General features: G+C 41.2%; 1 protein-coding gene across 2 annotated transcripts; it reads right to left on the bottom strand.

Moving 5' to 3' along the window:
• Window positions 1–472: 472 nt before the first annotated feature.
• chrna11 (cholinergic receptor, nicotinic, alpha 11) lies at window positions 473–24920 on the bottom strand. 2 transcript variants are annotated; one of them, XM_010899081.4, is made up of 10 exons: window positions 24623–24920; window positions 21843–21982; window positions 21479–21523; window positions 21216–21325; window positions 20901–20980; window positions 13447–13614; window positions 13151–13345; window positions 10345–10431; window positions 9721–9830; window positions 473–3566 (listed from the first exon to the last, which is right to left on the bottom strand). In XM_010899081.4, exons 1-10 carry the CDS (start codon window positions 24672–24674, stop codon window positions 2835–2837), a joined length of 1719 nt encoding a protein of 572 aa, XP_010897383.3. In that variant the 5' UTR covers window positions 24675–24920; the 3' UTR covers window positions 473–2834. The 2 variants fall into 2 exon arrangements, with proteins under 2 accessions (XP_010897383.3, XP_028978484.1); XM_029122651.2 differs by lacking the exon at window positions 24623–24920 and adding an exon at window positions 23936–23982.
• Between the last annotated feature and the right edge of the window lie 735 nt (window positions 24921–25655).

Genomic DNA, 25655 nt, shown 5'->3' with positions numbered 1-25655 from the left:
CTGCATAAAAACATGTGATGTCTAAAACTAAAAGCTTCCACCTTTCTATCATTGCGACGTACTTCAGACAGTGGTGAATGGTGAGGAATTTTAGCTGGGAGAGCATTTCACAAGATAAGAACCCATGCTACAGCTGTAGATGTGCATCAGAGGCTGTGGACTAAACTGCTGTATCACTATAGGCCACGATATAGTATTATATTGACATAATATGGGCATTTTGTCAAATTTGTTATCCATAGCAACTTACAGGAGACAATAGTTACTTCTCTTTTTCTCTTTTCTTTTAGTTTGTTCAGGGAATTGAACCAGCCCAATATTTTAACCACTAGCCTGCCTGCCCTTATATGGATTTAATGACTCCTTTGTCCTTCCATAATGCTAAATCTGATCATATGGACATTTGAGAGGGGAATAAAGTATTTGGTTAAAAACTGCACAAATTACACATTAAAAGCGTTTTAGTGTGCAATAATATCATTTTTATAACAGTGATTTTAAAACAGTAACTGAGTTTAATGAATATTGTAAGAAAACTATGGATGAATCAACAACATATTTGATGTTCCACAATAATTACCCAAATAATATTCAATAATGAAGCTTATACGGAGCTTAATTCAGTCAAAAAATAACAATAGGCAAACAAAAAATTGCAAACTGAAGGAAAAACTTCAAACTCAATTCAAAGTATATTAAAATCGCGGGTGTGGTTCCTGAGCAATTCATATTTGCATTAATACATTTTACATGACATGGTATTTTGTGTAAGTCGTTGACGAAAACTGAGTACTAAATACATTTTAATACATTTTGATCCAAATGTTACTGAGTGGACTAGCCCTGGCTAAACAGAAATAATGAAATATCTTTGTAACACAACAAAATGTGGAAAAAGCCAAGGGGATGTGAATACTTTCTGAAGACACTGTACTCATACCAATTACGAAGTAAAATAACTTTGAGGAAGTATTGCATGCGATGCCTGACATCTACACACACCGACCTAGAAGCTTCCCTGTCAATAGACTCCATTGACATTTGAAAATGTGCTATCACTATACTACATATTTTGCGTTGTGGTTTATTGTGTGACTGATGTGTGACTGAGTTATGCTTTGTCGAATCGCCGCTATCTCCCTGGTCCACTCGTAAATCTGGTAAATTACAGAGCGTGAGCCTCTCTCCTCCATTAACTCCCTCCATCCATCCCTGCCTTCGTCCTTCCCTCTCTTCCTGAAAGAGTGATCAATTAAAACCCTGTCTGGTGCTAGCTGCACATCAGCACTTTTTTTGCCCCTCTCCCTCTCTGTCATTTTTCTCCTGCGTATATATCAGCCCTGGTATATTAGCTATACCTCAGTTGCGGAAAGGAGGCAGGCAAGGATGGTTAGGGAAAAAAAATACTTTATTTGAGGATGGGAAATGTAAGTTTTTTTACGTGTTTGCTTTATAGAAAAGCGTTCTCCTAAATGGCACCCTATTCCCTAAATAGTGTCCCGCTTTTGACCAGAGGCATATAGGTCTTGGTCAATAATAGTGCAGTATTTGTTATGGAAAAGGAGGTGCTGTTTGGGATGCGTCAGTTTAGAAAGATAGTTGAGACACAAGTACTTTCAGAACCTGTCTCTGGTGTTCAAAATAAATCTCATACAAATACTGCATATTTTAATCTGCATGTTGAATTTGGAAAGAATGAAAACATTGAGAGGAAATAAAACATATCCATCAATTGTTAACCATATTGTGCAATATAACAGATAATACTATACTTCCAACTCATTTTTGTGTTCATCTTGAGGCTCACTGTTCATGTTCTCCTTAAAGTTGCTGATCTCACATTCACTGTATTAAAGCTTTTACTTTGGAGCTCAATAAGATCAGCTTTCTCTATGAGGACCTAGCAAATTCTATTACGTGACGTGGTCTATGGCTTGATATTGGATTAACCCTCCACTGTAACACAATTACTGGCAATTACACTGATGATTTTTTTGCACTAATGCAGTTGCGCAATCACCTGCAGTACTGATTGAAAGCATCTGAGGATTGCTAGACTCTGGCAATTCAATGACAAATCAGGCCTAGGTAAGGAAGTGGGGCTTTTCAATGGGATTGCATTTATAGTGCTTCAACTTCATCAAGAAAGACACCCGTATTATCCATAGTATCCATCCCGGAGATCTAAGTGTTACCTATCCCAGGCCTGTAGACATGGCCCAGTCACTGTTTTTACTTTCCTTTCACTCTGTCATACTCTCCTTGTAAATTAATTCTCTCCCCCAGTGCCCTATCTCTGTAAATAATGCAGCCTTTCTTTTCCGGGATTTTAGTGTGAAGGGTTATCTTCTCTGCCGGTAAATAAAACAACCCTATCTGCCCATCTTTTCCAACCTGTCTCTTTTTTATCTAGTTTCAATCTCAGGTTGAATTGTACCATGCGCATCTTTTCTTCTTGCCCTTCCCACTGACCGTCAGTTCTTCAAGGTCTTTGAGAAAGCGTTGTGATTCAATTCAGTCTTCTTCACCCTCTACGTCTCACCCTTAGTGGTTCATGAAGCATGCCTTTTCGGATTGTTGTATCGTAAAATCACTGCTACTTTTCCTTTCTCCAATGACCCACAATGCCAAAATTCGTTGCCGGATGGACCATTCCAAAACTGGGTGTCTCCTAAAAGCTCTCGACTTCCTTCTCCACCGTGTCTTAGATGGTTAGTTTCCCTGGCAATAGCCCTGTCAGACCGAGCCCTGAATCATAGTGCAACCTTCCCTTTCTCCTCTCCCTCCTCCCTTGATCTCTAACCTTATCTTACTTTGTCCCATATTCTTCTTCCTCAGAAGAAGTCTTTGGAGGCAGCCTCCACAAAATTGGGAGCGGACATGAGTATGGCGATGGTGCAAATGATGTTGAACACACTGAAGGCAACCAGACACAGGCGGTCAATTACGGATGCCGCAAACTTCCACTGGTCGGCTGTGCTCTCGGTTTCATCTTGCTCTCGGAAGCGATCCGCCATGTAACGCACCTCCTCCAGAATAGCCTGAAGCTGCGGGTCACCAATAACCCCCGATGAGCACTGGCCGCCAGCCCCCATTCCAAAGCCCCCGCCACTGGATACAGTGCTAGGGCAGCCCACTGTGTCTGCATTGACTGTGGGGGGTGGGGAAGAGCTGCAAAACTGAGGTGGGAGATGGGGAGGGGGGCTACCCGCTACTCGAGGAGGTCCCGCTGAGATGCTGTTCCTCGGGATGTGCTCCGGGAGCAGCGGGGGGTCGTCCAGGTTCTGGAAGCCAATGTAAAGCAGATTTCCATTGTTGTGGGCGCTGGACTGGGCATGGAGGTGTGGATGACCTGCGTGCAGAGGGCCAGCCTGAAGAGGAGGAAGGTTCTGCGGGTGCAGCGGGTGGAGTGGGGGTTCTGGAGGGTTGGGGATGCTACCGCTCTGCGAGCTCGAGGAGCAGCGTCGCAGGTTGGGGGCACAGGGGGGGCGTTCTGGGTCATCACTCTCGCCTGGGCGCTTCATACGCAGGAACCACGCTACCCACTGCAGAAGGACCACATTGACCTGAAAGGAAAATAAAATAATCATGGATGGGTGTTGTATTGGTTTTGTAGCCAGGGAGAGAAATGCATCTGTTAGGCCTACACATTTAAAGGGTAAGTATGCCTTATACCCTGAAATGCAGTTTGAGAGAACCTTTCAGCCAGTAAATGCTTGACGCTGTGGGCGGTGTGTGCGGTTAGGCTAATATTTTCAACTTGACCTTTTGTATTCAACACTACTTTCAGAAGCATGAGAACAAGAAATCTGCCCAAGGCAGCAAATGTTCGACTGCAATTATATTTTTGGAGATAAGGCTTCATTTAAATTCTAACCATGGAATTAAAGTTAGACACTGGCATCTATTTCCCCTTAGGTATTTTTCTTCTCTGTTATACCTAGACAATACCATGTCTTCTTTACCGTCTCCTTTTCTTTATCTCTGTAAAGGTTAGGAGGGGAAAGAACATTGTACATTAAAACATGCTCTGAGACCTAGTCATCATTGCTTTACTATCTTGAAAATGTCACCTACAGCTCCTGTGAAAACCAAGCCGTTCAACAAGGCGCTCACTCAGGTGAACCAATCACAAAGCTTCACAGAAAGGCTTTGACATTTATTCTCTACATTTTCTTGGTCTTTTTCATTTGATAATTTCACCAGTTATGTCTTGCATGTTTTGCTCTGACTGTCTGCTGCTACTATTATAAATTAGGTAGTGAGGACTAGCAAGCTCTCAATATCCTTAATATTTAACAAGGGGGTAGAGGTGTTAGGAAAAAAGAGGACAGGACTGACTGACAGCAGATCATCTATCTGCCGGCAACAATTTCTTTGAAACCTCATACATAGACACAATTCTGCTACTCCTGATCAGCAATGCAAGGATTGGCTTACTGTCTATACATGTGCTGGGACTCAATAAAGCTGGCCATTCACAATCTTTGTTTATGTTTATGATTAACAGATTTTCCTCCCACATTTTGTGATTAGGTCCTGCTTTATCGCAGCAACTTCTAGCGGACTCTGGACAGTCAATGTTTAGATATGTGTCTTTCGAAGCTCATCCATTGTCTTTCTGGTTGGGGCTGGAAGGAATGCACTCTCGGCCCTTAACCTCTGTTGAACTCACAGATGTCAAAACTGCCACATTGAGTTCTGAGACCGTGACTAGATAAGGAAACCATATTCAATTACTGACCCCCCAGACCCGGACGGTACTGGTCAGTTGCACAGCCCTTTGCCAGACCCCTGGGCTAATCCACTGTTCATGCATTCTAAACACTTTAGTTTGTCATCTGATTCAGCCGTTCATTGACTATTAATTATGGATTGGACTACACATAAGTACAGATTTCTTTACTACTTTCATCTGTGTCTGTTAGGATGTATGAAAATGGGTATACTTGCAAGAAAGTAAGAAATAAAGTATAAACATTGCTTCTTTTATATTTAACATAGAGTGATAGTCATTTATTTTTTCAGCTTGTACTCGGAGCGAGGACGTGTCAATATTAGACCAACTGCTTCCAAGGATGCATTCAACATGGGAACCTATTGCTTATATGGCACTAATAAGAACAGGACGCCTTTGCATAATGTTTACATTACATCTCGATCCTATTAAACTGACCACTGAGTGTCTAGCATCTTCAGAAACAGTGCTCCATTAGTCTTCCCTAAGCATATTCATTACCCAGGTAGATATCTGTTGTTGTCTTTGTTTTGTGCAATTATGAAGGTCAAGTGTTCAATGCCCTTCTCTGAACCACATCATTAACGTTGCTAATTGGCCAGCTGACTACTTAAATGGGCCCATTTATCAGCGGTAAGACATTGCAGATAGAGCCAATCTATACAGCATCTGCAACACGTCCACTCGCATTCACCAAAACCCATTCTCCGAGTTGACGATATCGATCACTCAGTAAATGCTTTGAGGAAGCTGAGATGCATTTTGAAATGCCTCAAGGTATTCCATGAGGTGACAGACTGATCCATGGTTAGGCACTGTAGGGTAATCAAACACACAAGCCTACAGACCCATTGTATTGTTGAATACAGCTGATGACAACTTAGAACTTGCAAAGGACTGAGAAGATGTTATTGGTTTTTGTACATGAAATTCAGGCACAAGGACAAGCACAAGCAACCATCAAGTTTATTTCTAAGATCTTCTGGTAATTTATTCCAGTTGTGTGCAGCATAACTGCTAAACACGGCCTGATCATGTTTAGTTTGGACTCTGGGCTCTCCTAGCTGACCTGAGTTCATGGTTCTAAGAACCCTGCTCAGTTTATATTTTGGATTCTGGATATATTTTTAAGATGATAGAATGCTGTTTTGGTGACCACTTTGATATAGCTGTTAAAAGTGAGGTCTATCAGAACACTAAGATTACGCACTGGTTTTTAGGGCCCAAGAATCCAGTTAATGTTGTTGTTCTGTAGAATTTGGCCCAAAGTTAGCATATAGAGATTTAACAGAAGAGGTCTGAGAACTGATCCCTGGGGAACTCATAGCCACCATATCAGATTCATGATTACCGATGGTGACAAAGTAACTCCGGCCTTCTAGATAAGATCTGAACAAATTAAGGACTGTCCCGGAGAGTCCTACCCAATTTACCAGAACTGTTATTTTATCCGAATCAGTATTCAGTCGTATACCATTTAAAACTTTTATCAGGGCCATTTAAGTACTGTGGTGAGGTTGGAAGCCTGACTGAAATTTGTCTAAGAGTCTGCTTGAGTTCACAAAATTGCTGAGTTGATTGAAGACAACAGTCTCAATGATCTTGGCTATAAAAGGGCGATTTGATACAAGTCTATATTTGTTCACTATTGATGCATCCAGTGGTCTCTTTTTAATAGGGGCTCAATGGCAGCTGTTTTCAGATACGTTGGCTGATGCCTGATTGCAGAGATCTAATAATGATTTGCTATATGTCCATTGTTATATATATATTTATTTTTTTAAACCTGATGGCAGTGTGTCAACAACATATGGAAGCTTAAGATGTCAAACTGTTTCTGTTAGAGATTTTTGATCAGTTGTGTTAAATTGCGACATAACTAAGTTATGTCTTGGTGGTCGTAGTGACTGTACAGTGTCATTGTTAGATTGTGTAGTTCTGATGGTCCGTTAAATGTTTTCACTAAAGAAACATGCAAATTCATTACATTTCACAGTGGACATGAGTTCTGATGCTATCTGCTTTAGGGGGTTTGTAAGCTTGTCCACCATGGCAAATAGAGTGCGGGTATATTTGATATTCTTATTGATCATTCCCGATAATTATTGCTGTTTACTTAACTCATAGTTGAAGCTACCTAGGCTTTGTTTATAGATGTCATAGTGGATTTGAAGTTTAGTTTTCCTCCCTTTCGTTCCGCTTTCCTACATTCTCTTTTCAGGGCGCTTGCCATGATGGTGGTTCTCCTTGGTGTTTTCTGTTTGCTCATAGTTTTCTTTACCTTTACCAGTGCAACACGATCCATGACATTCAATATTTTGGCATTACAATTATCCAGGAATACTTCAACTGACTCTGCATTTATTGTTGGAAAGATACAGTGGATATAAAAAGTCTACACACCCCTGTTAAAATGCCACATTTTTGTGATGTAAAAGAACGAGACAAAGATCAATCATGTCAGAACTTTTTCCACTTTTAATGTGACCTATAATAAAAACCTTAAAATATCCTGGTTGTATAAGTGTGCACACCTTATCACTGGGGATGTGGCTGTGTTTAGAATTAATCAATCACATTCAAACTCATGTTAAATAGAAGTCATTACACACCTGCCATAATTTAAAGTGACTCTGATTAATCACAAATTAAGTTAATCTGTTCTAGTAGGATTTTCCTGACATTTTCTTAGTTGCATCACAGAGCAAAAGCCATGGTCTGCAGAAAGCATCCAAAGCATCAGAGGGATCTCATTGTTGAAAGATATCAGTCAGGAGAAGGGTACAAAATAATTTCCAAAGCATTATATATTCCATGGAACACAGTGAAGACGGTCATCATCAAGTGGAGAAAATATGGCACAACAGAGACATTACCAAGGACTGGACGTCCCTCCAAAATGTATGAAAAGACAAGATGAAAACTGGTCAGGGGGGCTTCCAAGAGGCCTACAGCAAGATTAAAAGGACTGCAGGAATTTCTGGCAAGTACTGGCTGTGTGCTACATGTGACAATATGAATGGGCTATGGGGTAGTGTAGCCTTTTCTTACACAGAAAAACATCCAAGCCCAGCTGAAGTTTGCGAAAACAAACATCAAGTCTCCCAAAAGCACTTGGGAAAATGTGTTATGGTCTGATGAAACCAAGGTTGAACTTTTTGCCCATATTTCCAAAAGGTAAGTGTGGGGCAAAAACAACACTGCACATAACCCAAAGAACACCATACCCACAGTGAAGCATGGTGGTGGCAGCATCATGCTTTGGGGCTGTTTTTCTTCAGCTGGAACTGGGGCCCTAGTCAGGGTGGAGAGAATTATGAACAGTTCCAAATACCAGGCAATTTTGGCACAAAACCTTCAGGCGGCCGTTAGAAAGCTGAAGTAGAAGAGGAAGTTAACCTTACAGCATGACAACGAGCCTAAGCACACATCCAAATCCACAAAAGCATGGCTTCACTAGAAGAAGATTCATGTTTTGGAATGGCCCAGCCAGAGCCCAGACCTGAATCCAATTGAACACCTGAAGAGTGATCGGAAGAGGGCTTTGCACAGGAGATGTCCTCGCAATCTGACAGATTTGGAGCGCTTCTGCAAAGAACAGTGGGCAAATATTGCCACGTCAAGATGTGCCATGCTAATAGACTCCTACCCAAAAAGACTGAGTGCTGTAATAAAATCAAAAGGTGCTTCAACAAAATATTAGTTTAAGGGTGTGCACACTTATGCAACCAGGTTATTGTGAGTTTTTTATTTTTCCCCCTCAAAGATTTCAGTTTGTTTTTCAAATGAATTGTTCATGTTATAGGTCACATTAAAGGTGGAATTAAACGTGAAAAAGTTTTGACATTATTTATCTTTGTCTCATTCTTTTACATCACAAGAACCTGGCATTTTAACAGAGGTGGTTAGACTTTTTATATCCACTGTAGTTATGGTTTCCATTAATTGAGCATTCATATATGAGAGCATTAATGTAGCTTTTCTTAACGGAAACAGAGATTACTTGAACATCCAGGGTGATCAGTGATCACTCTTGATGTTTTCGAAAAGATACAGAAGTGATCAGACAGAGACAATTCTTTAACCATGACAGAGGAAATATCAATACCTTTAGAGATAACCAGATCGAGAATGTGGCTTAGAGTGTGTGTACGCTCTTTCAAATTATTGTCTGTATTATTATCTATGTGGCTGTTAAAATCCCCTGTAATAATAAACAAGTTATAATCAACTGATATAACAGAGTAGTTCAGCAAAATCTGAATATCATGGAGATCTGTAAATGGTTATAAACAAAATTTTGGGGGTACCCTTCAATGTAAAATGGCGGTATTAAAAATAAATACAATTACCAAGTGTATTTTCTTTGCACTGGAATGTATCTTTGATTAGGGCAGCCACTCCTTCTTTCCTACTATTACAACACATATTCATATAAACATATTTTCCGGGTGCTGCTTCGTTAAGAACAGTAGCACTACAATCTTCTGTTAGCCATGTATCAGTGAGAAACATAAATTCTAGGTTGTAGGATATTATAATTTACCAAGAATGATTTGTTGGTGAGACAATAAAAATTAAAGGCTTTAGATATGTCAAAATGATCGTTTGAAGGATGAAAAGATGGAGATAATTCTAGAAAGAAACATTGAACGAGTAACCTTGAATGGTTGAAGGGAAGGGCAGGTGCAATGAAGGGGTCCAAGCAAACACAGCGGCAAGCATGTGTGGCAAGATGCAAAAATAGTCTATAGCATAGACGGAAGCAAAAACAAGACAGTTGTCTTGTCAGTATTAGCCCTACCAATATTCTGGTATACAAGAAGACCAGCCTCAAAGGTGTTGTTGGGCAAGCCTACAGTGTTATGACTGACATGTTTTCCTGTGAGGAATGATGTAGTCACGCACCTTTACTAATGACTGTTGGCTGTAGTGGTTCCTAAAGCAGAAATTGAATTGGACAGCATGAGTTCTGGACTTACCCATTTGGGCATCTGTCCTCCGTTAGGATCGTGGTGATGATATTGCAGAACCACTGTTGTAGCTATGACTGACATCCCAACAATGATCATTGTACTGGCAAAGTACTGTCCTGAAAAGGGGGCCAAGAAAGCAGGAGTGAGAGTGAACCATTAGAAGCCATTTTGTAATAACAGTAATGCTACCGGTGGTGTTACTGCTGATCATGACTTGGCATTTTTCTCGAGCTTTAATGGACTGGATTTGTGTTCAGGTAATTAAAGGGGGGCTACTAATTTGTCTAGCTGTCGTGAGGTCACTGTGCATAATTTCCAGCAGCAAATCTCTACAATTTATTTTTCTCAATTACATTTAAGGACATCCAGATGTTAGATCACCCGAGCCTAACCAAGCTGGCGCTGATGCTAAAGTGGGTGAATTATTTAAATTGAAAGCATACACACGCTTGAGTAAACACTAGTAAAATATATATACACACATTCTACAATAACCCTTAGCCACAAACATTACGATGCCAAAGTGGGACAATTACCCACAGACATACATACAAACAAATATATACACAGGTGCACTCTAACATAAATAATTCATGCACATTAAATGCTATAAGATGTCCAGAAACACACCTATGAGAGGGATGGAATCCGAAGTGGCTGGCATGATCTCTGCCACCAGTAACATGAACACTGTGAGCGAGAGCAGCACAGTGATACCTGAAAAGACAGAGAAGATGTATAGAAATGGGAGTTGATGCCTAGCACAATTTTCATTCAGACTGCCCAGGCTTTTATGGAATTAAATGTGTGGCTTAACCAGTGTTGGCCCTAGCCTTTTGGGGACCCTAAGCAAAATTTGATTTGGGGGTCCCCACTCCCCTAGTTGTCCGTGGCTCACTAGCAGTATGGGGCCCCCTAGCGGTTGGGGGCCCTAAGCAACTGCTTATGTCGCTTATGCCTAGGGCCGGCCCTGTCTGTAACACACAGAACATCCTTATGTTAGAACACATTTGTTAACATTCATGCAGAAGTGATCCCGGGCGAGTCTCCAGAAATGTTTTAAGGATAAACCTTATATAGACATCTCTTTGGTCTCAACTAGTCAAGCCGAAGGTGATTGATTTAAACTTCATACGATTACATTCTGTTCGATCTGAAGCAAATTTCTGTTGGGTGAAGATAAAATTAACCAAAGTAAATTACTTTTAGACATTCCTCTTCATTTGCTTCCAGCAGCCCACACATGCTTATCCATCTACTTCGACCGCCCCCATTCCCCATCTCGATCCCATCTTAATTTATCAATTGTAATCTTCATTTCCTTCATATACCTCTGTTCCACTCGGTTTATTTTTCCACAATTTACAAATATTTTCATGGCATGATTGATAACATCAAGAGGAACCCAATAATACAATGAGTGAGCACCCAGTATACTGAAAAAAAGAACATTAGATACATTATTTTTAACATTGTCAAAGTAAGAAATTGATAGAGATAGATCTCATTTAAGGTCATATGTTTATCTTGGCTAGCTGACACCAAACAAAGTATTTCAGGGAAGGCTTCTTTGATGCTGAATGCAAAATCAGAACGTTTCAAATTACACCTTTTTTCTAATACAGTGCACTACTTTTGACATAAGAATCGTTCAGTTGCAGTGCACTACATTAAATTGTCTGCAAAATGGCATAGCTATATTATTATTTCATTATTTAACTACTTGGACAAAAAAATCCAGAAACTTATACAAATCTGAAATCTAGCAAAGATTATGTGCTTGAGTGTCAAGGAACAACATAATTTTTTCTCAGATGTGGTGCTCTAGGTGTCTTTGAGTCACTCCCCTCAGGTGCAAATATCCTAATGCAGCATGTGTTTGAATCTGGCCCACTGCTAATTTCAGCACACTCACTTCTGTCCTTCCACACTACCTATATCTGCCAAAGCATAGAAATGCCCAAAATACTTTCCATTTTTATTAAAAGACTAACATTCTTTCGAATTAATGAAATTGTTCTGTGCCAATTATGCTATCTCAATTTTGAAACTAATGTGGTCTTAACTAGTTAACGTGTTGATAAACAGTTAATAACATGGCCTAGAATGGTTCCATGGTCTAAGCTGCTGCCTCCAGTGTACACGTCTGAGGGTAGCATGGATTCTAATCCAACACACTGCTCTTTAAGGGGCACTGTGTAGAATCCTGCTTCTGAACAATAACACAACTTGTCTACTCTTTGTCTTCCCTTACTGAATAAGACTGGTACAGTACTAGATAGTCCAGGGTGGTTAAGAGTGAGAAGAATCGTTTTGTGGGTGTAAGGAGATTATAAATCAATGCAAACTGATAGAAGGACCGGCAAGAAAGTTTAAATGGGGAATATGTCAGTCAATCAGATTCATTTAGTAGAAAAATATTATTTGAAACATTGACTAAGAGCATTATCTACTGGTCTTTTCTGCATGTTTGTATGCTAATGGTTCAGTAAAAACCTTACATTTTGCCCCTTTAAATAAAACCTCTCCTCTCAACTTTCTTTTCCAATAATCAGTAACACAACACAGCCTGAGATTTTCATTCTTTTTGTTTTCAAATCCAAATTGCTAGATGTTTCAACCCACTTGGAGGAAAAATACATTGTGATAATGAAGAAGAAACAAAAGAAAGGACACTCCACATTACGACAGGTATTAGGTTCATAGCGTGTTGAACAACGACCTAGTATCATACAAGCCGTGTCTCGGCTGTCTGTTCGTTGGGCATGGTGTCAGGCTTAATTCCTGGAAGATAATTGCTCCAATCAATTTCTGGGCAAAATTACATCAATATGTTAATTGGCCATGTTTAAGGGAGTATGAGATTTTACCATAAAAAAGCAATGAAGTTTAATGCATCGTCAAATTAGGCTAAAATGTTTTGCATCACCAGTCCTTCCAGGTCTTTGTATTCATCCACTCTTAAAATGGCACCCTTTTTTTGTAGAATATTCTACCTTCTCTTATCTTTTTATCTCATCAGCATCATTCCCCTGTTTACCTACGGGCAGTCCATTGGACTAAGAATATGTACTGCTGCGGTATGAGTTTAAGTTCAACGTATTGCTTTTTCAGCATTTACTCTATACTCTCAATACTTTTCTGTCAAATAAAGCATTGTGTGTCCGAAAATATACATTTAAAAAAACAAGGAGGGGCCTTTATGGGTTATGTTTGGGCAGAGAACCGTAAGTCAGGATTCCACCGTTTATAGACACCGGTTGTTAACGAAGCTCGTGAGAAATCCAATTTTGATTTGATCCTTTCCTCCACCTTTTCGCCTATTCCAGCTCTCCGTGCCCCTGTCCTTGATCCTCTCCCAATCCCTTCTAGAAACAGTCAAGTCATTCAATATCTCCCTCCCTATGGATCATCTGCCCTAGTCCTTGCTGCTTACCCAGAGAGATCTTCTCCCCAGAGTCTGCAGGAAGCACGAAGATAAGCAGGGTCATGGAGGACAGCAGCACACAGGGGATGAGCAAGTTCAGAGCATAGTAGAGGGTGCGCCTGCGGATGGTTATGACGAACGTCACATCAGGGTAGGGCTCCTTACAGCAATCGTAGAATGCCTCGTTACGGGTACCTGGCACTCCTGGAGATTGGCGAATGAAGAAGACAAGACAAATGTCAAAACTGCGTTGACAGTTTAGTTGAGCAATAGAATGTCGGAGGGACAGATCCAACTCCACTCACCCACTAGGTCCCACTCGCCATTGGACATGTAGCCAGAGATGTCGGCGTCGGTCATTTGTAGGTCCATGAGCCAGCCGTCGTATGTCCACGAGCCAAACTTCATCTCACACTTTTGGATGTCAAAGGGGAACCAACGGACATCCACGTTACATGTGCTCATGAAAATCCCTGAAGGACACGAATAGAGATTGATAAACAGAGTAAAAAAGGGAGTGAAAATGGTGGCTGCAGGTAACCTAGTGGTTGGAGCGTCAACTGAAACGTTGCGAGATCTCCGGCGTCAGCAAGTTGGAAATTCTGTGGTTTTGTACTTAGGCATGACAGCTCTGTTGAAGTCTGAGGAACTGTGTTAACATATAGGAGAAATCTGACACCTTCCCATATACCGGAGCAATTGCCAGAAAGTAGAAATGTTATTGTTTAGGCACCTGTTTTAAAGCACTGAAGAGGTGCCTACAGTATGATGCTAAACTCAATGAAAGTTCTTCATTTAGAAAACCAGACTGCTGACATGCCCACATTTTGGGGTATTGTAGTATTAGTATTATCCTGGTACAACCCTGTTTCCAAAAAAGTTGGAAAACAGAATGCGATGATGTACAAATCAATGAATCCCTATATTTACACTGCTCAAAAAAACTAAGGGAACACATAATCCTCACAGTATAAAACCAAGGCAATTAAACTTCAGGGCTATTATTCTGTCCAGTTAGGAAGCATAAGCGATAGTGAATCAATGTCACCTGTTTTGGTGCAAATGAAAGTGAAAACAGGTGCACTGGAGAGGCAACAGCAAGACATCCCCCAAAAAGGGAATGGTTTTGCTGGTGGTGACCACAGACAATTGCTCTCTCCTGATCCTTCCTGACCGATTCTCCTGTAGTTTTGCATTTTGATAGTGTCCTTGTCACTATTGGTAGCATGAGGCGATACCTGCAGCCCATTCAGGTTGCACAGTCAGTCCAGCTCCTCCAGGATGGCACAGCCATACGTACCATCACAAGAAGGTATGCTGTGTCTCCCAGTTCAATCTCAAAGCATGGAGGAGATACCGGTATCTGGTCCTTTATGCATGGAGGAACAGGAGGAGCACTGCCAGAGTCCTACAAAATGACCTCCAGCGGGCTACTGGTGTTATTCTGCCTGCAACACCAACCAACATGACTGTTTTGGCAGTGGATAAGTGAAGGTCTGAGAAGGCATTTCCTTGGAGGATCGCACAGACCCACACATGCTAGACAATGGTACCCTGACCGCTGTTAGGCACCAGGAAGAAATCTTCAGACCCATCGTCAGACCTCCTGGTGCAGGACAGTGCCCAGCCTCATGTGGCCAGAGTGTGTAGGCAGTTCCTGGATGAGGTAGGCATTGATGCCATTTCCTGGCCCTCACGTTCCCCAGACCTGAATCCAATTGAGAACCTCTGGGACATTATGTATCGGTGCATTTGATGCTGCCAAGTAGCGCCACTGACAGTCCAGGAGCTCACTGATGCCTTGATCCAGGTCTGGGAGGAGATCCCCCAGGACACCATATGCCGTTTCATCAGGAGCATGCCCAGACATGGTCCGTTGTGCACACTGGCACGTGGGGGCCATACACACTACTGAGTCACATTATGAGTTGCCGTGAAGAATTTCACACAAGTTGGAACAGCCTGTGATTTCAATTGTTTACATTTTCAGTGTGAGTTTGAATCTAGCCCTCAATCGGTTGGTGATTTTGGTTTACATTGACAGTTACGATCACTGTTATCTCATTTTGTTCTCAATGTTAACATTTGGATCTTTAATATATTTTGTTCACAGATACCCAATGTGTGATTTAGGTGTTCCCTTAATTTCTTTGAGCAGTGTAATTGAAAATGGTACAAAGACATCATATGAAATGTTGAACCAGAGAAATGTTATTGCTTTTGGAAAAATAGATGCCCATTTTGAATTTGATGCCAGCAAAACAGGAGCATGTTTAATACTGTGTTGCATCTCCTCTTCTTTTAACAACAATCTATAAGCGTTTGGAAACTGAGGAGACCAATTGCTATAGTTTTGAATGTTTTCCCAGTCTTGCTTGACATGGGATTTCAGCAGCTCAACAGTTTGGGATATCTTTGTCATATTTCTTTTGTTTCATAATGCGCCAAGTGTTTTCAATGGTTGACAGGTCTGAACTGCAGGCAGGCCAGTTTAGCACCCAGACACTTTCTACTCCAGAGCCATGTCATTGTGATATGTGCAGAATGTGTTTTGACATTGTCTAGTTGGAATAAGCAAGGCCTTTTCTGAAAAATATGTTGTCTGTATGGCAGCATGTGTTGCTCTTAAACCTGCATATATTGTTCGGCATTTATGGTGCCTTCACAAATGTGCATGTCACCCATGCCATGTGCCCTAATGCACCGCCAGACTATCACAGATGTAGGCTTTTGAACTGTGCGCTGATAACAAGCCAGATGGTCCCTTTTGTTTTCATCCCGGAGTACACGCCATCCATGATTCCCAAAAATAATGTCAAATTTAGATTTGTCAGACCACAGGACAGTTTTACACTTTGCTTCAGTCCATCTTAAAGCATTTCTGGATCTTGTTTATATCTGGTTTCCTCGTTGCATGTTAGAGTTTTAACTTGCAAAATGTACTCCAAATCCAGTCCATTCCATTTATGCAATGCTTTAGTAAGAGCTGAGAAGTATACAGCATAGTGAAAGGTCAATATTATTTGGAAACAAAGAGTAGAATAATATAGATCTTTACTCAACAGACAGCTTCTGCACACTATAATCTGATCAACCTTTCCATTATACAATACAATGCAGACACAAATACAGATGCAAAAAGTACTACACAATTGATGCGCACAAAGATTGCAGCAAACTGAAGCAAAGCTATTACAGAAATGAACAAATGAAGCCTGTTGAAATGTCCAGTAGTGCACATATTAAAAATATCAAACAAATCTTTCAAAACACTCAAAAGCATGAAACATGTAAAAAACCGATTTGAATAGATTTGCTGATTTCCCGCTCTGCAACCAGAAGTTGTCAAAACAATGCTGAAGCAAATCCAGTATTGATTTTTAAACTCAGTAACTTCATGTAAACCTGAAAATCCTAATGCTGAAATGGAGAGTTTAGTTACAATCAATATATGTTTTATCACATAATGGCATTGCTGCATAACATTGTCACTGTGCCATAATGATCAGTGACCCTGGAACTGTCAACTATGTATAGTCCAAAAGACAATTACTACCATTATAACATAGATCCTGTGTAGTTCACTTGTTAACAGTGGGTTCTTGCAATACCAGGGTTTAGATTTGATTCCCACAGAAAGATAGTTTGATGAAGTATGAAAATGTATGCACACGGGCACATACACAGATAGATCCCATGGGGAGCTTGAGCCCCTGCCCTTTTCCCCTCAGTCTCAAGAAGTGTCCTTTTTGCCCATCAGTTTTATGGGTGCGCGCATTCTATCTGTGTGACACACATCATTCACTCAGGCGGGCATGCGTTGACTGTCTGGGTAATGCGCATCGCAGAAGCTGACAGTCATGAGGAAGCCGACGGGCACATAGCGCTCAACGTCCGTTCAGCTGCCTGCATATATCTGAGGATATATTTTCTTTCATTTTGCCCATGCCTCTCAGAAGGTCTGTGCAATGTCCCTGAATGCACTACTGTGCACTACTAAGTTGCAGTGGATAAGAATGTTTGCTCAATTAATTAAATGTAAATGTACCTGCCCCTTTACTGCAGCTGTCTTCAGTTGTTGTTTGTTTGTGGGTCTTTCTGCCTTAAGCTTTTTCTTCAGCAAGTGAAATGCATGCTTGTTTGGGTTGAGATTAGGTGATTGACTCGGCCATTGCAGAATATTCCAATTGTTTGCCTTAAAAAACTCCTGGGTTGCTTTCGCTGTATGTTTTGGGTCATTGTACATCTATAAGGTGAAGCGCCATCCAGTCAACTTCACCAAATTTTGCTGAATCTGATTTGTCAATATATCCCTATATACTTCTGAATTCATCTGGCTGCTTCTGTAATCTGTCACATCATCTAATGGCACTAGTGACCCTGTGCCATTGGAAGCCATGCATGCCCATGCCATTACACTGCCTCCATCGTTTAAAGATGATGTAGTATGCTTCGGATCATAAACCGTTCCAAGCCTTCTCCATACTTCCAAGCCTTCTCCATACCTTCTCCATACAGGTTGATCTCAGTTCCATCTGTCCAAAGAATGCTGTTTCAGAAATGGGCTGGCTTTTTTAGATTGATAGATTGGTAGATAGTTTTTTGGCAAAGTCTAATCTGGCCTTTCGATACTTGAGGCTAATGAATGGACAGCACCTTGTGGTGAACCCTCTGTATTTGCTCTTGTGAAGTCTTGTGAAGACTTGGATTATGATATGCCTACCTCCTGTAGTGTTCTTCACTTGGCTGGGAAGGGGTTTTCTTTACCATGGAATGGATCCTACAATCATCCACCACTGTTGTCTTCCATGGACATCCAGGCTTTTTTGTGGTGCAAAGCTCAACCATTGTGTTATTTTTTTCTCAGAATCTACCAAACTGTTGATTAGGCCACTCCTAACGTTCCTGCTATATCTCTGTTAGATTTTTTTTATTTGTAGCCTAAGGATAGCCTGTTTCACTTGCACTGAGTGCTCCTTTGACAGCATGTTGTGGGTTCACAGCAACAGCTTCCAAATGCAAACGCCACACCTGGAATCAACTCCAGGCCTTTTACCTGCTTAATTAAGGAAGGAATAGCCCACACCTGTCCATGAAACAGCTTTTGAGTCAATTGTCCAATTACTTTTGGTCCCTTGAAAAAGAGGGGGCTACCAATTAAAGAGCTGTTATTCCTAAACCTTTCTTCCAATTTTTAATACTCTCAAATTAAAGATGAGAGACTGCACTTTAAGACCATGTTCATTATTCAACTGTAACTTGAAAATATTTTGGTTAACAGTCAAGATTACAAAACTTGGATAAGTGTCCAATTATTTCCTGACCTAACCGTATGTCTAGATTCTACTTTTACATTTACATTTCACTGCATTCCTGCAGCTCTGTGACAAATCCTTAGAGTTAATTAGGTGATTGTTAGAGATGAACCAACAAACATCCATCCTTGACACTAAACCTGCAAATATTATTATTTCAAGTTTCTTCACTCCTGTAAATATATGATAAAACTGAAAAATCCCCAGGAAAAATTACTTGGGACCGGAAGTCATCCAAGCCTTCGAAAAACTATTTATTTTCTTTCCCTCAAAATTCCTCCCAAATGGCATCCTATTCCTTATATTGTGTAATTTTGTACTTTTCACCAGCGTCCATAGAGATTTGTCTCAAAGGTAGTGCACTATATAAAGAATAGGGTGGAATTTAGGACAAATGCTTAAACACCATCCGACCAAAACACTGTGCATCCCATTTGAGCTATAAAAAAAATATTTCCAAACCATCCCAACCGCCTAAAGCCCACATCACATATCACATTTTAACTGTGACAACTATTCCCAGACATGACCAATTGCCCTGAGCTTCAGATAGGTGCTCTGTTTAATTATTTACCCTGGAATATTGCTCAGAAACCATCGCTGGTATACAGAGCCCAGAGCCTTTTATCTTCCGGCTAAATGGAGGCCAAATGGACTACAGTGATTACACAAGCTTTTATGATAAGAGCCCAGATCAAATCTCTGATCCTCTGTATAGTGTAGCATTCTGTGTGTGGCGAAGCCTCAATTCCCCAGGCAACAAATAATCATGTCTCCCAAATGGTACCCTATTCACTACTCAGCTTAGTTTATTTTTAATTAAAAAAAAAAGACTATTGGCCTGGGAAACATTTGTGTCCATTGCCAAAGAAAGTGACAAGCTAGCTTCTCTTTGTACACAAGTCACTTGGCTCTGTCATATCCTCAGCTGGTTTCTCCAATCATTGCTATGCTGCTCCATTGTGCACTCCACTGCCTTCCATTACAAGCCTATATTTGCAAGACCATGGTGCTATGTAGCAGCAAGGGGAACTGCCCCGCCCTACCGTCACACCATAATCAACTCCTACATCTATACCAGAACTAATCATTTTGCCAATTCTTTTCTCTTGGTCGTCCCAGTCTCACAAACGGGCAAGTCCCACTCAGCTGTGTCAAAGCTCTTTTTCCTTCCATGCCAATGAAAGAACCAGCATCCCTTTGAAGCTAGGACAGTTCCTGCCCATTTTCCAATACATTTCTGAAACCCAATCTTTTTAAAGATCAACTAAAATATCACCACAGCACTTATTATGCTTGGAGTCACTTCATAAAGGAAGACATATTTACCATTACTGTCTGTGTGGATTTCCCACCTAGTTAAGGTGGGAAAAGATGACAGCAGTAACTGTAACTCACACTAAATAAGAGCATCTACTAAATGGCAGAGATGTTAAATGACTAAGATCCTTTTAAAATGTAAAATGCAGAACCTGCACTACCCAGTATGCGACCAGGAGCCATTCTAGTTGGCTTTAGCCCAGCTGACAACATTAATTAGCCAACAATGTTTACTTTCAACAACGCCTCATGAATAAATATATCAGCTGAATAAGTGAAATGATATAACGACATTGCACCAATTCATTGACTTCAAAAGGCCATTTCAGTTCAGTTTTTCTCCGGCACAAGGGACTAGATCACAGAAGTCTTTAAAGTGTGGTTGGGGAGAAATTTCTGTGAGAGGATTCAACCAACCTTGTCCTGAAATAAGAGAGGGATAAATATGTTCCACATAAAAGAAACATTGGCCTGAGAACAGAAGAAGAAAATGCCATCTTTGGTTGGTAACACATCTTTTCAAACAATTTTGTTCATTGGCTACACATTGGGATTTGTTTATTAAACAGAAAGTTGATGATGCTGTTTCAAACCCAGAAGGAAAATCTTGTTTAATTGCACCAGATGCTTGATTACGATTTTGGCGCAGATGTGTTGTAAAAGTGTGGAAGCATGGCAGAAATTCCACCCCCTTCTCAGTGCTACGTACTTATTTGATATGTCTAAACAAAAAAAAATAATACACCAGATCAAAGTTGCTCATTAGTTCCCCAACAAACAGTCAGTTGACAGATGCTGCAATAAAATGTCTTTGATTCATTCGAGATTTTACACAAACAAGGAGAATCTCACATGCACAGAAACGTAAAGGGGTATATATTCCTTCCTATTCTTGTCATATCACTGGTCATATCTATTATCCTAGGGTAACTATGTGTTATTCTCCTTTTTTTATTTACATATTTTGTTTAATTTAATTAGCATTTTTCTAAAAGGGTCCCGAAGTATTTCACTGATCTTTTGCATGTTATTAACAAAGCACTTTTGTTAAAATTTATACATTTTGATTAAAGTTTTAAAAAATTAAAAGAAGATCAAATGAGTAAGAAAGGAATCATACTCACCAGGAGGCAGGTATTCCACGAAGCCACTGGAATTGACCAGAACATTGGTCTTGAAGCTGGAGTCAAAGTCATCGTCTGCACTGAGAGAGGGGAAAGGAAAGGGTGGATCGAACTCTGGACAGGGTTTTAAAACCAAAAAAACGTGCATGTAAATTTGATGCATGACAACATCCATATGACTGTGCTTACTATCACTGAGTTATGTAGTTGTCCCACCTAGCTATCCAAAGATGAATGCGGTAACTTTTATGTCGCTTTGGATAAGAGCATCAGCTAAATGATTGAAATGCATATGTATGACAATAGGTTTATTACCTGTTGTAGAGGAGGATATCTGGTGTCCAAACCTGGTCAGTTGTGAACCGAAGATTTTTCACACCAGGATATTCAGACTGGTTCCACTGAAGATAGTGATCATACCAGCTCTGGAAGACACAGACTCACACTGGATTTATTGGACAAAGCAATTTAATCCAAATTGAATGGGATATATAATTGAGAAGGTCCACTGACAACGATACGATGCATTCACTCTCACCCAGCTGTTCACTTGTCACTTGAAGCTTTGCTGTGCTTACCATCCGAAGCCAAATGTTAGTGGTGAGGATCTGATTCTTCTCATCCTGTAAGAAGAGAAGCATTTCAGTAAATTATAATTTTGAAGGCCTATTCTGAGATCACCTGCCTGAAAGCTGTGCTATTTTGCAGGGTGCTGCAGGATATTTACTTTTAGAAGGCAGTCTGCACGAACAGGTGCTAGACGAAGACGTAGATAGAGAACGCGTTCAATCAAAACATTGAGTAATTACATTTTTGCCTCTGAGCTAATGCGTGCAGTGAGGCCTATCCTTAAATATTGACAAAGGCCGCACCATACAGGTTTCCGTACTGACAGGCAGTCGAATAAAAGGAAGTAACAGTAGTATGAACATTGATCCTTACCACATCCATGATCTGAATCAGGCTGAGAGTGAAGGAGACAGTGAGGGGGTGTGAATCGTTGCCCACCGGCCTTTCCATGCGGTTGTAGTCCTTCAGAAGGTTCTTTAACAGGGTCCTCTGGTGAGGGCCTTGCTCCGACACTGAGAAGAATGGAGGAGAGAGAGTATGGAACAATAGATTGAAAAGGCAAAAGAGGAGCCAAGCAGAAAATGGACATGAGATGAAAAGGGCAGAGTGAAATGGAAGGGAAATGAAAGAAGATTAAGGAGGACAGAGGAAGAAAACGGATGAACAGAGAATTTGGAGGAAATTGTGGAAGCGGCGAGCAACCTCACAGAGGGAGAGTAGTAGGCATTCAATTGGTCTAAACAGTGAAAAATCTATCAATTTTGCCAGTGTGAGACCCCTGAAGCATCTGAAATATTGGCAAGCATGTTAGTGTGACTCATTACATTAAGCTATAAAAGGTTCTAAAGGCTTGTTTGCATTACAAGAGAGAGAATAATATGCTAGATAGACTTAACTTGGTTTGCATAATCCTTTCCACAGTGTTTGAATTTACACTGGCAAGTTCAAGATGTTTCACGCAGGATTGAGGCCGTCAATCGTGTGAAAATCTAGCAATATGCGTTGTGCACTGCACAGAAACTTGAGTGTTGGCTGTTGTTAGAAATGTGCAAGTGTATATGCCATTATACACCAATCAGCCATAACATCAACAGACTTGTTTGTCCAGCACATCCCACAGATGCTTGATTAGATTGAGATCTGGGGAATTTGGAGGCCAAGTCACCACCTTGAACACGTTGTTGTGTTCCTCAAACCATTCCTGAACCATTTTTGCTTTGTGGCAGGGCGCATTATCCTGCTGAAAGAGGCCAATGCCATCAGGGAATACCGTTGCCATGAAAGGGTTCACATGGTCTGCAACAATGTTCAGGTAGGTGGTACGTGTCAAAGTAACATCCACATGAATGGCAGGACCCAAGGTTTCCCAGCAGAACATTGCCCAAAGAATCACACAGCCTCCGCCGGCTTGGCTTCTTCCCATAGTGCATCCTGGTGCCATGTGTTCTCCAGGCAACAACGCACACGCACCCGAACATCCACATGATGTAAAAGAAAGCGTGATTCATCAGACCAGGCCGTTTCTCCGTGGTCCAGTACTGATGTTCACATGCTCGTTGTAGGTGCTTTCAGCAGTGGACAGGGGTCAGCTTGGGCACCCTGACAGGTCTGCGGCTACGCAGCCCCATACACTACAAACTGCGATGCACTGTGTATTCTGACACCTTTCTATCAGTGCCAGCATTAACCTTTTCAGCAATCTGAGCTACAATAGCTCATCGGTTGGATCGGACCACACAGGCCAGCCTTCGCTCCCCATGTGCATCAATGAACCTACGCCGCCCATGACCCTTTCACCAGTTCACTGCTTTTCCTTCCTTGGACCACTTTTGATAGGTACTGACCACTGCAGACTGGGAACACCCCATAAGGGTGGCAGTTTTGGAGATGCTCCGACCCAATAGACTAGCCATCACAATTTGATCCTTGTCAAAGTCGCTCAGATCCTTTTGCTTGCCCATTTTTCCAGCTTCTAACACATCAACTTTGAGGACAGAATGTTCACTGGCTGCTGAATATATCCCACCCAATGACAGGTGCCATGATGACGAGATTATCAGTGTTATTCACTTCACCTGTCAGTGGTCATAATGTTATGGCTGATCAGTGTATTTGGATATTGAGGAGACCTACAGTGGTTCTAACTAATGCACATTTTTGGTATGTTTGTGGTTTGGAATTGAACTATTATGATTCCAAGTACTGTTGAAACCCTCGTCTTACACTGCCTTTGAACTTGCATAATGAATCATAAACATGCAGTCCTGTCATGTATTCTTCTAACATAAACCCTGTGGGTTTTAAATACATTATATGTATGTTGACATAGCATTTTCTTGTTATTGTTTTCTTGTTATTCTGTACAGTTTTGGTGGCTGCATTTGCTTTTAGCATTTAACCTTTCACCTTTTAAGACCATGACATAAATCATTTCAGATCCATTTTGTGTACAAACAAGCACTTACCGTGCCCTGTATACTTCTAGATGTTAACCTTTAGCGAGTCAATAGCCCAAGGACACGTGAAGTCATGTTTCAGTAGGAAATTAACAAGGACTTTTACAAAAGATGATGATCTGGAAACGATTCCCAGTTTCGCATTGAGTGGAAAGTTCACCAGCTCTTTACCTAGCCCTAGGGCAAGCAGCCTTCTATATATTCTGTAATCAGAACTCAACACTCTCCTTAGCAACCTATCCCTCCTACAGCTCTCTCTGCTGCGGCAACATGCCTATACATAACAACATAACAAGGAAGCAAGATCGAACCAGATCTATAATGGGGTTCAATGAACGCAATCTCTTTTGGTTCAATAACCAATAGATATCGCATTACATTCCAAATCTATAGTTCTTTTAAACCAACTCTATCCCTCTGTTTTTCTGTCTGTCCCCGCAATAGACAGCATGTCTGTTTTTCTACATTTAGACGACTGTATGTAGTCAACTGCAAACAGGTAGGCAAGCTACAAACCAACAAACATAAAACAAGAACACAAACACTGCGGTGTAGCAAATAAACACACAGACACTTCTCATTTGTCACATACATTTCTCATTCAGTCTCTCCTTCTTTCCAGTGATCTTTTCTCCAGCTTTATAACTCTTAATATTTCAATATATTCAGAGAGAGTTAATGGAGAAGCAGACATACCCTGGACCAAAGCAGAGAATCCACAGACGACCAGAGCCACAGAGCACCACATTTCTAACGGACAGGGATAGAAGAGTGCAGCTGAGACAGACCAGCTTGGGAGGATCCTGGATGCACGGAAGGAAGGTCGGTTTCAGAGACAGGAATTCCCCTGATTCACATCCACAAAGCATCAGAATTAATGATTGAGAGAGAGGGGAAGAGGAGGAGAGAGCGGGGGGACAGAGAGATGGGTGGCATGCAGTGAGGTACGGAGCCTAAGCTCGCACACGCTCCTTGGGTAAAATGCAGTGAGTGAGTGAACACAAAAAACAACTGATTGATTCTAGACAGAATCTGCTCTCTCTCTCTCTCCTTATCCCCCTTCCTTAGTGTGCCCCTCTGCTTCCTTGGGAGGTGGAGCCAAGGTTGAGAGTGGGAGAACAAACGAGATGGGGGAAGCGGGGACAACAGGGAGGCGAGGGGTGTTGTATGTATTCCAAAATATGCAATAGAAATCTTTTTTCAAGTCTTATTTTACCAGGTAAGTTGACTGTGGGCACTCATTTTCAGCAACAGCCTGCGACCAATTAGGGTTAAGTAACCTAATCTGTCTTGGTCAGGATTTGGTGACTGGTCAGGCGCTCTAACCTAAGCTACCATGCTGCTTCAAAATCCTGTCATGTCGCTGTAACTCATAACGAGATAGTGTGAGATTGCAGCAAGTCTTCCTCCTAGGCATATGCGGCAAGCCATTCCTCTTTTTTACACACTGTGCCTGTTAACAGAATGTTAGACATGTCAGTGCATGAAGAAACGCTCATTGACTGGCAACCTCAGATTTGCAGGCGCCTAAACCACCTTAGTCACTAGAGAGCGATGAGACGAGGAAATCTCTGCTGACAATGCCTTCTCCCATCCTGGGCGATGTTTGGTCAACATGCCACGTCAACCAAATGTACCGTCTAGGGCTCGAACCTAGACTGTGGTGGACAGCTCAGCACTGCAAAAGAACGCATTCAACTGCTTCACATGGAAGCTCAACTGACTTCCC

This window comes from Esox lucius, chromosome 10 (genome assembly GCF_011004845.1).
Source record: "Esox lucius isolate fEsoLuc1 chromosome 10, fEsoLuc1.pri, whole genome shotgun sequence".
Taxonomy (NCBI): Eukaryota; Metazoa; Chordata; class Actinopteri; order Esociformes; family Esocidae; genus Esox; species Esox lucius.
This window is presented reverse-complemented; position numbering and strand designations above follow the sequence as displayed.